The sequence below is a fragment of the Entelurus aequoreus genome, linkage group LG01 (assembly GCF_033978785.1).
Source record: "Entelurus aequoreus isolate RoL-2023_Sb linkage group LG01, RoL_Eaeq_v1.1, whole genome shotgun sequence".
Taxonomy (NCBI): Eukaryota; Metazoa; Chordata; class Actinopteri; order Syngnathiformes; family Syngnathidae; genus Entelurus; species Entelurus aequoreus.
In genome coordinates this window covers 10,594,163-10,607,583 of record NC_084731.1, presented here as the reverse complement: position 1 = coordinate 10,607,583, position 13,421 = coordinate 10,594,163, and the positions used below count along the sequence as shown (strand labels likewise).

Genomic DNA, 13,421 nt, shown 5'->3' with positions numbered 1-13,421 from the left:
ACAAGATAATCACATTGAATTATTTACATTATTTACAATCAGGGGAGTGGAGGGGGGGTGGGGTGGGGGGGTGGGGGGGGGGGGTAGTGGACATAGAGAGAGAGAGAGAGAGAGATCAGAAGGCATAAGAAAAAGAATCTGCATTTGATTGTTTACATTTGATTATTAGCAATCCGGGGAGGGTGTTAGTTTAGGGTTGTAGCTGCCTGGAGGTGAACTTTTATTGCGTGTTTTCTATTGTTTCATTGGAAGTAAAACAGCAAAGTCCATTTGGCTGTCATCTGTTTTAATTATGACACACAATTGTGTCAAAATCATGATTTTTTTTTTGTAATGCTTGGAGTAAGAAGTTATTACTTTAAAAAAGTAGTTTTATACCTGTGAGTAGGGATGTCCGATAATGGCTTTTTGCCGATATCCGATATTCCGATATTGTCCAACTCTTTAATTACCGATACCGATATCAACCGATATATGCAGTCATGGAATTAACACATTATTATGCCTAATTTGGACAACCAGGTATGGTGAAGATAAGGTACTTTTTAAAAAAATTAGTAAAATAAGATAAATAAATTAAAAACATTTTCTTGAATAAAAAAGAAAGTACAACAATATAAAAACAGTTACATAGAAACTAGTAATGAATGAAAATGAGTCAAATTAACTGTTAAAGGTTAGTACTATTAGTGGAGCAGCAGCACGCACAATCATGTGTGCTTACGGACTGTATCCCTTGCAGACTGTATTGATATATATTGATATATAATGTAGGAAGCAGAATATTAATAACAGAAAGAAACAACCCTTTTGTGTGAATGAGTGTAAATGGGGGAGGGAGGTTTTTTGGGTTGGTGCACTAATTGTAAGTGTATCTTGTGTTTTTTATGTTGATTTAATTAAAAAAAACAGAAAAACAAAAAAAAATGATACCGATAATAAAAAACCGATACCGATAATTTCCGATATTACATTTTAAAGCATTTATCGGCCGATAATATCGGCCTGCCGATAATATCGGCCTGCCGATATTATCGGCCGATAAATCTCTACTAAAAACTAATTTATTGTTCTTAATGGAAAGGCAACAAGGCAAGCGCTTGTTACTCTCGGGGTCTCCTAGCCGCTCAGGCAAATCATATGCTCTAAAAATGCGTTTTTCCATGGATAACATGACATCATCGCACCAAGTGTGTGCTCTTTCAGTCAATTAGTGCGCATATATACAGCCCGGCCCCCGGCCAAACATTTTTTAATTGTAACTTTGAGGAATTTATCTGAATGTGCATGAACTATTTCTGTTCCAAATTGTTTGAAATGTTAAATGTTTAAATATTAACTGTCAGTTTACTGTACTGTCAAATCAACTTTATTTATAAAGCACATTTAAAAAAATTTACCACAGGGGTAGCCAAAGTGCTGTACAATGGGCAGGTTAAAAATAATACGAGAACCGAGCAAACACAACACAACACAAACAGAACACGATAAAAAATGAATAAATAAAATATAAAAACAGGTTCACAGCAGGTGTATTATGGGGCGCCATTGCAGGATGGAGATCACTCAGTGTTAAAAGCCATGGAATAAAAGTATGTTTTTAAGAGAGAATTAAAAACAGGAAGAGAGGAGGCTTGTCTAACACTAAGAGGTAGGTCGTTCCAGAGGTTGGGAGCAGCAGCGGCGAAAGCTCTGTCATCTCTAAGCTTCAGCCTTTACTGTGCCAACTGTACTACTATATGAGTACGTATTTTCTATTGTTTCATTGAAAATAAAACGGCAAAGTCCATTTGGCTGTCATCTGTTTTAATTAAGAGACACAATTGTGTCAAAATCATGATTTTTTTTTTTTCATGCTTGAAATAAGAAATGATGACTTTAAAAAAGTAGTTTTCTACTTGTGAGTGTTGATGACACAGCTTTGCAACAGTTGATATTCTAGTTTCAAGCATGTTTTACTCAATATAGCTCATCAAATCTCAGCAACAAGCTGTAATATCTTACTGAGATCATTTAGGACACTTAAAACAAGTAAAACACTCTAACATCAAATCTGCTTAGTGAGAAGAATTATCTTATCAGACGGAAAATAAGCAAATATCACCCTTATTTGAGATATTTCATCTTACTTAGATTTCAGTGTTTGCAGTGCAAATTCTGAAAAAAGCTAGTGCAAATATTGCTGCTGCTATTTCCTTACAAGCCGCATAACGACACCGTGTCATCACCTTGAAGGTGACACAGGCGACTGGCAGCTCTGCCCTCGACATGTTGCCGATCATCACCGGCAACCGTGACGGCTTCAACGTCCGCATCCCTCTGCCGGGAAGCATGTTTGATGCGTTGCCACGGGAGATCCAGAGCGGAATGCTGCTCAGGGTCCAGCCGGTGCATTTTAACGTGGGCATCAACGAGCAGCAGACGCTGGCTGAGAAGTGAGTGTGGCCAAGACCCGTTTGGCATCCAACAGCTTGTACTTGCCAGTTGGCTTTGGACTGGAGACGTTTTTGTGTGTTTCAGGTTTGGAGACACATCCCTTCAGGAGACCATCAACATGGAAAGTTTGACGAGGCTCAACTCTTACTATGAACAATTTAAAGAAGTTCTGCCTGAGGACTGTAAGTGTTGAGAAAGAACGAAGCTCACATCTACCAGTAAGTGGACTCAGTACTTATGCTTGCAACCACCAGGCCTCCCAAGGTCCCGTTCTCAGACTTGTCTCCCGGAGTTGCTCAGGTTTCTGGGCAAGAACGTGGAGTCTAGGAAAAATAAGAATGTGGACATCTTGTGGCAATCGGCTGAGGTGAACTCCCTTTCCATTAAATCATTCCATCTCATTGTCAGACTCAATGATTCTCTATTCCGATCTCAGATCTGTCGCCGGCTTAACGGCGTTCGTTTCACCAGCTGCAAAAGCGCCAAGGACCGGACGGCCATGTCGATCACCCTGGAGCAGTGTCTGATCCTGCAGCACGAGCACGGCATGGCGCCGCAGGTCTTCACCCAGGCCCTGGATTGTATGCGCAGGTAGGACTCTTTGGCTTTTTGGACTTTGAAACGTTCTACCCAGCACTATTCTGTCCTCATCGCTGCTTAGCATCGTGCTGGTCACTCATGCATGCTCGCAGGAGACTGAGGAATTGAGTTTAACGAGGGAATTTCAAAATTACCGTGGACCTCAATTTACCAACTTACTCAATTCTTCAACAGTTTATGAAAATCGAAAAGTTCATTTAATTAGTTCCCAATTCAAAACAATGTGCACATGAATAATGGGTTACAGATTTGACTAAAGTTCCTATTTTAATGAAGGGTTGCACACTTTGAACACAACTTAAATAAGGCTGCAGCTAACGATTATTTTTCTATCGATTAATTTATAGATTTTTTTAATTTATTTATTTCGATTAATCTATAGATTTTTTCAATTAATCTATAGATTTTTTTTTTTCCTTTTACCGATTATTTTTTTATTTCAAATGAAGATGAAAAAATAAATGTAGGCCAGTTTTTTCAAAAGGCATGGATTTTATTTACAAAAAAAAAAAGTATGGCCACTCAGTCAACATTGACAACAACATGACAAAATGAGTGAGTTTATATATTCTGTAACAATGTAAACATTTATAACATTTAACAAAATTAAAAGTAGCTTATTTGCTTTTTAATGTGCGAATATAAAAGTAAACATCCAGTGCAAATCTTAATATTGTGCAATAGTATAAGCATTTCAAAAGTAAAAGTATTGCTTATTTTGCTTTAAAATGTGCAAAAATAAAGATAAACATCCAATACAAAAAAGTGCAAAACGAAATATTCTGTAACAACAGTGTAAACATTTCAACAAAAGTAAAAGTATTGCTTATTTTGCTTTAAAATGTGCAAAAATAAAGATAAACATCCAATACAAAAAAGTGCAAAACGAAATATTCTGTAACAACAGTGTAAACATTTCAACAAAAGTAAAAGTATTGCTTATTTTGCTTTAAAATGTGCAAAAATAAAGATAAACATCCAGCCCAAAAAAGTGCCAATCTAAATATTCTGGAGCACTGTAAACATTAAGTATTGCTTTTAAATTGTGCAAAATAAACATCCAGTCCAACCAATTCTACTCATTCCAGTGAGTGACTAACAGTTGTAATGAAGAAAGGTTAGCATGTCTACATGCTCTGGTTCTTTTCTTGTTTACAATATTCCCAGCAGACAAACATAACAATGGATGAACTTTCTTTTTAATAACAAGCCAAAACAACCAGCTGAACTGTCCTGTATGTGCTGCCAACACACACACAAGCCACTATGGTGCCCTCACAAACATTCAAAATAACAAAACTCCTTAATTTTTTTCGATTAATCTATAGATTATTTTTCCTTTTACCGATTATTTTTTTTATTTAAAATGAAGATGAAAAAACAAATGTAGGCCAGTTTTTTCAAAAGGCATGGCTTTTATTTACAAAAAAAAAAAGTATGGCCACTCAGTCAACATTGACAACAACATGACAAAATATTCTGTACCAATGTAAACATTTAAAACTTTTAACATTTAACAAAATTAAAAGTAGCTTATTTGCTTTTTAATGTGCAAATATACAAGTAAACATCCAGTGCAAATCTTAATATTGTGCAATAGTATAAGCATTTCAAAAGTAAAAGTATTGCTTATTTTGCTTTAAAATGTGCAAAAATAAAGATAAACATCCAATACAAAAAAGTGCAGAACGAAATATTCTGTAACAACAGTGTAAACATTTCAACAAAAGTAAAAGTATTGCTTATTTTGCTTTAAAATGTGCAAAAATAAAGATAAACATCCAGCACAAAAAAGTGCCAATCTAAATATTCTGGAGCACTGTAAACATTAAGTATTGCTTTTAAAATGTACAAAATAAACATTCAGTCCAACCAATTCTACTCATTCCAGTGAGTGACAAACAGTTGTAATGAAGAAAGGTTAGCATGTCTACATGCTCTGGTTCTTTTCTTGTTTACAATATTCCCAGCAGACAAACATAACAACGGATGAACTTTCTTTTTAATAACCAGCTGAACTGTCCTGTATGCGCTGCCAACACACACACAAGCCACTATGGTGCCCTCACAAACATTCAAAATAACAAAACTCCTTAATTTTTTTCTATTAATCTATAGATTATTTTTCCTTTTACCGATTATTTTATTTATTTAAAATGAAGATGAAAAAATAAATGTAGGCCAGTTTTTTCAAAAGGCATGGCTTTTATTTACAAAAAAAAGAAGTATGGCCACTCAGTCAACATTGACAACAACATGACAAAATATTCTGTAACAATGTAAACATTTAAAACTTTTAACATTTAACAAAATTAAAAGTAGCTTATTTGCTTTTTAATGTGCAAATATAAAAGTCAACATCCAGTGCAAATCTTAATATTCTGCAATAGTATAAGCATTTCAAAAGTAAAAGTATTGCTTAATTTGCTTTAAAATGTGCAAAAATAAAGATAAACATCCAATACAAAAAAGTGCAAAACGAAATATTCTGTAACAACAGTGTAAACATTTCAACAAAAGTAAAAGTATTGCTTATTTTGCTTTAAAATGTGCAAAAATAAAGATAAACATCCAGCCCAAAAAAGTGCCAATCTAAATATTCTGGAGCACTGTAAACATTAAGTATTGCTTTTAAAATGTGCAAAATAAACATCCAGTCCAACCAATTCTACTCATTCCAGTGAGTGACTAACAGTTGTAATGAAGAAAGGTTAGCATGTCTACATGCTCTGGGGTGAGGCTGCTTCTTTTCTTGTTTAGAGACAGACAAACATAACAATGGATGAACTTTCTTTTTAATAACAAGCCAAAACAACCAGCTGAACTGTCCTGTATGCGCTGCCAACACACACACAAGCCACTATGGTGCCCTCACAAACATTCAAAATAACAAAACTCCTTAACTTTAACAACCATGTTTCTAAAATATTAAACATTTAAGAAATCAAAATCTACCCGCAAGGAGCAGACGAAAAAAGAAGCAGACACCGAGCGCCAAAGACGGGGGGCTTCTGAGCTATGATGTGACTATTATGTGCAGAAACTCGTGTAGTAGAAGTTACACTGAATGAAGCACTATGATGTGACTATTATGTGCAGAAAGTGAGTGTACGCTACAATGATGAGTCAGTGTTTAGTCTGGCAGGCGTGACTCAATCAAGCGTTTGTACACAGAGACTTGGCTCGCACATACTTGGCTCGACCAAAAAGTTCGTAAATCGAAAAGTTCGCAAATAAACGGGTTCAGAAATCGAGGTTCCACTTTATTTCTTTTTTTAATGTCACAACATGCATAAAAGGGGTGCTGAAGATGACCTCCCCTTACTGGAACTTTACCAGTGGTGAACCAACATGGCCTTCTCTGCTGGCCTCAAATGTTGGAAAGCATTCACCTACTTATCAAACTTGAATTCTAGTATTTGATCCATGAAATTGTGTAACTGCATTCCCAGTCGAGTCTTCATTTCGTAGCATGTCTCATGGCTGACCTGCTTCCGGTATGTTGGATCTTTTCTTTTTGTTCGATCAGCTGCCACATCAATAGGACTTTTTACAGCAAAAGTTCAGGAATTTTAGGTTTATTGGAATCGTTAATTCCTGGAACTATAGGTTCTTGTAAAAAGTGTGTAGTTTGTGTTGAAACCACATTTCACAATTCAGGGTAGTTTAAACAAATCAGGCTGATGACGTATTGAAGAGTAGTACAGTATGTTTCTACACTGATACCATCAAGATCAGGGGTCGGCAACCTTTACCAAAACTCACAGAGCCATTTTGGCAAGTTTCACAAATTAAAGAAAACAATGGGAGCCACAAAAAAAAATTAAAATTTAAAATAAAAAACACCGCATACAAAGCTTAAATTGCTTTGTGCTATGTTAACCAGGGGTCTCAGACACACGCACCGGCACGCACCTTAATATGGAAATTTGATGTTAGTGCGGCCCGCGAGTTTTGAATGAATGGCGCTTGATAGCGTCATACTTGCCAACCCCCTCATTGTTTCCGGGAGACTCCCGGATATCAGGGTGTGATGGCGCTGCTTTTGGCGCCCTCTACAGTCTGCCCAAACAGTGTACCTACCTGCTCGACCACATGTAGAATGCAGTTTCAGCTTGCTCACGTAAGTGACAGCAAGGCGTACTACTTCAACAGCCACACAGCTTACACTGACGGTATAGCCGTATAAAACAACTTTAACACTGTTACGTTACAAATATGCGCCACACTTTGAACCCACACCAAAAAAGAATGACAAACACATTTCTGGAGAACATCTGCACTGTAACACAACATAAACACAACACAACAAATACCCAGAATCCCATGCAGCCCCGCACAAGAAATTAAAAAAAACAAAAAATTTTTTTTTTTTAAATTTTTTTATTAAATCAACATCAAAAACACAATATATACATTGTACATCAATATATATCAATACAGTCTGCAGGGATACAGTCTGTAAGCACACACGATTGTATTTCTTTATGAAAACAACAAAAAATTTGCTAGTCTCTCCCAGGTTCTTTTAATGGCACATAAGCTGAAGTTTAAATTGATCACCAAGCAGTAGTTGGTATTTTGTGGTTTATTCTCAAAGCTTTGAAAACAAACGTGAGACCAATCCAGTACAGAAGCGTTCCCTAGCCCAGCCAAGATCGATCTCCCCCCAAACCCACGGAAGTGCTGTTTTCTTCCCTCTCTCCCTCGCTCCCACTACCGTTGTTATGTCTACTCCCTGAGTTATCTCTGCACTCCTGCATTCCAAACTATCAAGGCCGACACTACTTACAGATTGAAAGAACAAATTGGAAGAACACTAGCACACTAGCTGTTTTGTAATATGACTATGAAAATAAAGAAGTAACACTTAAATATGGATATATGAAAAAAATCTTCTTCCGTCATTAGTTACTATGGTCATCTAAGTCACAGCCGCTCAGACGAGGTACCAAGCCGGGTGGGTGGGGAGCATTTCCACAGAATTAGCATTATTGTGTGAGTTTACATGGTTCCAAAGAGGTTTTGTTTTGGCCTGGGCTTGTTTGAGTACGAACACACTTCACTTCCTGTTTACGGATTTCCACGCCGCCACCTTGCCGGTACCACGCTGCGTAGAGGATTCTGGGAGATTAGTTTATTTACAGCCATAAAAAAACGACACTCACCAAGATTTTGTTTGATACCGTCACATGTCACCGTATTATTGAGAAGACTTCCATCAAGAACAGATGGTGGTTCCTCTCTTTAAGAAGGGGAACCGGAGGGTGTGTTCCAAATATCGTGGGATCACACTCCTCAGCCTTCCCGGTAAGGTCTATTCAGGTGTGCTGGAGAGGAGGCTACGCCGGATAGTTGAACCTCGGATTCAGGAGGAACAGTGTGGTTTTGGTCCTGGTCGTGGAACTGTGGACCAGCTCTATACTCTCGACAGGGTCCTTGAGGGTGCATGGGAGTTTGCCCAACCAGTCTACATGTGCTTTGTGGACTTGGAGAAGGCATTTGACCGTGTCCCTCGGGAAGTCCTGTGGGGAGTGCTCAGAAAGTATGGGGTATCGGACTGTCTGATTGTGGCGGTCCGCTCCCTGTACGATCAGTGTCAGAGCTTGGTCCGCATTGCCGGCAGTAAGTCGGACACGTTCCCAGTGAGGGTTGGACTCTGCCAAGGCTGCCCTTTGTCACCCATTCTGTTCAGATCTTTTATGGACAGAATTTCTAGGCGCAGTCACGGCGTTGAGGAGATCTGGTTTGGTGGCTGCAGGATTAGGTCTCTGCTTTTTGCAGATGATGTGGTCCTGATGGCTATTAAGAAGTGGATTAGGAAAATGGTGCAATCAAGAAGTGGATTAGGTGTGTTAAATCCCCACTTCTGGCCCAGGTACCAAAAGGCCCGTCACTGGTATTTCCTCAGCCAGCTAGCATGTTAGCATGGTCACGTGGGCCTGAGTCTTCACCCTTTTGGAAAAACGGTTATCCTCTTTCTTTCATATTCAGTTGGCGTTTTTATTTTGTTAAAAAATCTTTTTTGCTCCCTTGTCACTCCATATGACCGCAGAGAACTTTAGAGGTATACTTGCTTATGTTTGCTAAATGATGTCTCTCTCAATTGTTCCTTCTTCTCTCTCTTTATGTCTCTTTCTCTCCTTCTCCTGCTTTCTGTTTCCCACATATTTGACTGTCATTACCCTCGTTTTTGCTGGACATTGTTGTTGTTGTTGTTTTCCTGTCTTGGCTTGGTCACCTCTGTGTATGTTTGTGCTATTGCTTTATTTTGCCATCCTCTCCTTTTACGGCTTCCTCCTCCTTCTGGATCTTTCCTCATTCCTCCACCCATGTTCATGATTCATGGTTCCTCCCCTGCCCACCCCTGCACTTCAGCATTGGGACAAGGGAGGGGGTGATCCAGAAGAACCTGAGTGGTTTACTGCCGGTGCGGGACTTCCGCGTGGACCCCAGCCTCCTGTACTCTCTGCCCCTGCTGGCCCTCAGCCCCAACCTCCTGGTGGTGTGGATCTTCCTCAGCGTGACTTTTATCCTGACCAGACTCCGCTGCAGCTGAGCGCCAATCAGTTTAGCAAGACCGAGATGTATTTATATGACTTTCCAGGAGGGGAGAGGACCTGTGCCACGATCCTGCACTCGCTCTGCTGCATGGTCAACTGATGCCTTGTGCTCAGGAATGTTTTCGGTTTCTTGCCAAATCTACAGACCCTCTTATTAGTATCAATAAGTATTCATAATATCATGTTGGTTATTAAAGGGTCCCCTAGAGACATTATTTCCAGGGACCGGCTTTCCACTTGTGCCAGATATATACAGCAAAAATAAGTGCATGAAAAATACAACTCGCTAGAACGCTGAATTAGTGAGAGCCTTGGACTTGTTTCTTTGCAATGAGATCCCCAGCTGGTGACCATCAACCTGCTGGGGACTTTGATTGATTGATTGATTGAAAATTTTATCAGCAGATTGCACAGTACAGTACATATTCCGTACAATTGACCACTAAATGGTAACACCTCAATAAGTTTTTCAACTTGTTTAAGTCGGGGTCCACGTTAATCAATTCATGGTAGACTGCAGATGGAAATCAGCCTTTGGCTACAATCTGTCACATTTATATTTTATATGTTCATTAATGTGCATTGTATCATGTCACAAAGATATAGCAACTTCCTATGAGGAGTTTTATTGTACATCTATTAACAAGCTTATTGGTGTGTCTAGTGGTACAGATTAAAGTTAAGTCGGAGAAAATGCAGTCGTCAATAAATGATCTAATACCGGGGTCACCAACCTTTTTGAAAGCAAGAGCTACTTCTTGGGTAGTGATTAATGCGAAGGGCTACCAGTTTGATACACACTTAAATAAATTGCCAGAAAAAGCAAATTTGCTCAATTTACCTTTAACTCTATGTTATTATTAGTAATTAATGATATTTACACTTAATTGAACGGTTTAAAAGAGGAGAAAACACGAAAAAAATGACAAATACATTTTGAAACGTAGTTTATCTTCAATTTCGACTCTTTAAAATTCAAAATTCAACCGAAAAAAAGAAAAGAAAAACTAGCTCATTCGAATCTTTTTGAAAAAATTAAAAAAATAATTTATGGAACATCATTAGTAATTTTTCCTGATTAATATTAATTTTAGGATTTTGATGACATGTTTTAAATAGGTTAAAATCCAATCTGCACTTTGTTAGAACATATAACAAATTGGACCGAGCTATATTTCTAACAAAGACAAATCATTATTTCTTCTAGATTTTCCAGAACAAAAATTTTAAAAGAAATTCAAAAGACTTTGAAATAAGATTCAAATTTGATTCTACAGATTTTCTAGATTTGCCAGAATATTTTTTTTGAATTTTAATCATAAAAAGTTTGAAGAAATATTTCACAAATATTCTTCGTCGAAAAAACAAAAGCTAAAATGAAGAATTAAATTAAAATGTATTTATTATTCTTTACACAAAAAAAAAAAAAATTACTTGAACATTGATTTAAATTGTCAGGAAAGAAGAGGAAGGAATTTAAAAGGTATATGTGTTTAAAAATCCTAAAATCATTTTTAAGGTTGTATTTTTTTCTCTAAAATTGTCTTTCTGAAAGTTATAAGAAGCAAAGTAAAAAAATGTATGAATTTATTTAAACAAGTGAAGACCAAGTCTTTAAAATATTTTCTTGGATTTTCAAATTCTATTTGAGTTTTGTCTCTCTTAGAATTAAAAATGTCGGGCAAAGCGAGACCAGCTTGCTAGTAAATAAATACAATTAAAAAAATAGAGGCAGCTCACTGGTAAGTGCTGCTATTTGAGCTATTTTTAGAACAGGCCAGCGGGCTACTCATCTGGTCATTACGGGCTACCTGGTGCCCGCGGGCACCGCGTTGGTGACCCCTGATCTAATGTTTCTCTGCGGCCCGGTAGGAAATGCGTCACAGACTGGTACCGGTTCTCGGACCTGTGGTTGGGGACCACTGCTCTAGACCACAACTTTTGAGCATAGATATTATAAATATTGTTATATTATTTGTTCTACATAATCTGGAGGGGCTATATCGAGACGTTGGTGTGTTTTAAGTCATTCCTTGTATCATATTTATTCCACTCTTGAATCTCGTGAATAGTGGGTTACTTCTCGAGATTTCCCAGAGAGCTTGAAAATGTCATTTATGGCAACTCGATGGTTGCCCACTGCTCGGTTTGTTGTCTTTGAAACGGCGGCCAGAATGTTGTTTTTTTGGTACAAGAATTGTGTCCGAATGTCAATACCGGAGTAAGTAAGGCAGTACTGGGAAGATTGTTTGGTTTTCTGGGGAGCTAAAGACTAACCTGACAGTCTTTGCCCCTCAGCCACTTCACAGACGGCTGTTTCGTGTACAAAGCATAGTTCTATGCCAAATTTCCCAGTATTTATCTAAATATATCCAATATACAATGATCCTTTACTGTTTGCTGATAGTGTTATGTTGTCATGTAACTGCTTAAGGGAAGGTACCTTCTATGCAGCTACTGGAGTTGACCCTGACTCTGACAGAGTAGGCGTGGTCTGAGAGGAGGCTGCAGAATCCAGGTGTTTTGGCCAGGAAGATAAGAAGCTAGATTTACCCTGTATACAACTTAATCTTTATAGAGTATTCCGAGAAACATACTGTAGTGCCCCAACGGGGTCCAATATCATTTTAAAAGCCCCTGAAACGGCAGGATAGGGTCCCTTTAACCCGGGGGTCGGCAACCCAAAACGTTGAAAGAGCCATATTGGACTAAAAATACAAAAAACAAATCCGTCTGGAGTTGCAAAAAATGAAAAGCCGTATATAAGTCTTATAATGAAGGCAACACATGACCAGTGTCTATATTAGTTATAATAGCCTACTATCAAAATGACTATGTGTCGCAGGCTGAAGCAAATGTTCGTGGACAGAAATATTGAAATGTAATATTTATTCTACACATTTTTACAACATTAGAAACCATTAGTAAATCAAATCTTGAGATAACTCCTGGAAATGACTGGCTTTTAATGGCCAAAGGTTTAGATATGTGTGTCCCAGTTAAAGGAAACGTCAGGCTGTCTTCTTCTAATTACAATCTTTGGCAAGCTAGGTAATGTTTGCTGTGGTCTGGAACAACATGGCACACAAACAACTATCTGAAATGCAGCCAATATTACATACAGATAATGTGTCATGAGACATGCAAATATATATTATATACAAAGAGGATAAAAGTAAAGGATATTAAATGAGATCAAATATAGCTACAAATGAGGCATAATGATGCAATATGTACATACCGCTAGCCTAAATAGCATGTTAGCATTGATTAGCTTGCAGTCATGCCTGATTAGCACTCCAACAAGTCAATAACATCAACAAAGCTCAACTTTGTGCATTCACGCACAGTATAAAACATTTGGTGGACAAAATGAGACAAATGAGTGGAAGATTTTACACGTAAACAAACTGTTGCGTCACAGTCCACACTATGGTGAGTTCAAGAACCGCCGAAATGAGTAGGACAAAGGGATGTTGACCAAATAGTGTCATCAGTGAAGCGTACACACAAACATATTAAACTGTGGTAGTTCTAACAATTGGGAATGTTTGTGTCGTGTTTGTCCTCAAACAAAAAACATACTAAAGCATTTTCAATCCTTTTTTTAAGAATGCTCCAAGGAGCCACTAGGGCGGCACTAAAGAGCCGCGTGTTGCTGACCCCCGTTTTAACTTTTGGCCTGTTTGGCTTGTCAACTACAGCAAATACAAAAGTACTTGGATACGTAATGTCAAGGCACTTCCTGTAAACAGCACCTGTAGCTCGCAGTAATGTTAAGGCACTTCCTGTAAATAGCACCTGTGGCTCGCAGTAATGTTA

The 13,421-nt window shown here is 38.0% G+C and overlaps 1 protein-coding gene across 6 annotated transcripts in view; it reads left to right on the top strand.

Moving 5' to 3' along the window:
- The window catches only part of LOC133648080 (inositol polyphosphate-4-phosphatase type I A-like), a 94,430-nt gene that overhangs the window by 69,897 nt on the left and 11,112 nt on the right, over positions 1-13,421 (top strand). For 3 of the 6 annotated variants that reach the window (XM_062043877.1, XM_062043870.1, XM_062043861.1), the window contains 5 exons: positions 2,236-2,435; positions 2,521-2,618; positions 2,691-2,803; positions 2,873-3,027; positions 9,415-10,781. In XM_062043877.1, coding sequence (XP_061899861.1) covers positions 2,236-2,435; positions 2,521-2,618; positions 2,691-2,803; positions 2,873-3,027; positions 9,415-9,595 — 747 coding nt within the window. In that variant the 3' untranslated portion in view covers positions 9,596-10,781. Of the gene's footprint in view, positions 1-2,235; positions 2,436-2,520; positions 2,619-2,690; positions 2,804-2,872; positions 3,028-9,414; positions 10,782-13,421 lie in introns of those variants that run through there. The other 3 variants (XM_062043891.1, XM_062043898.1, XM_062043883.1) reach the window with 1 other exon arrangement.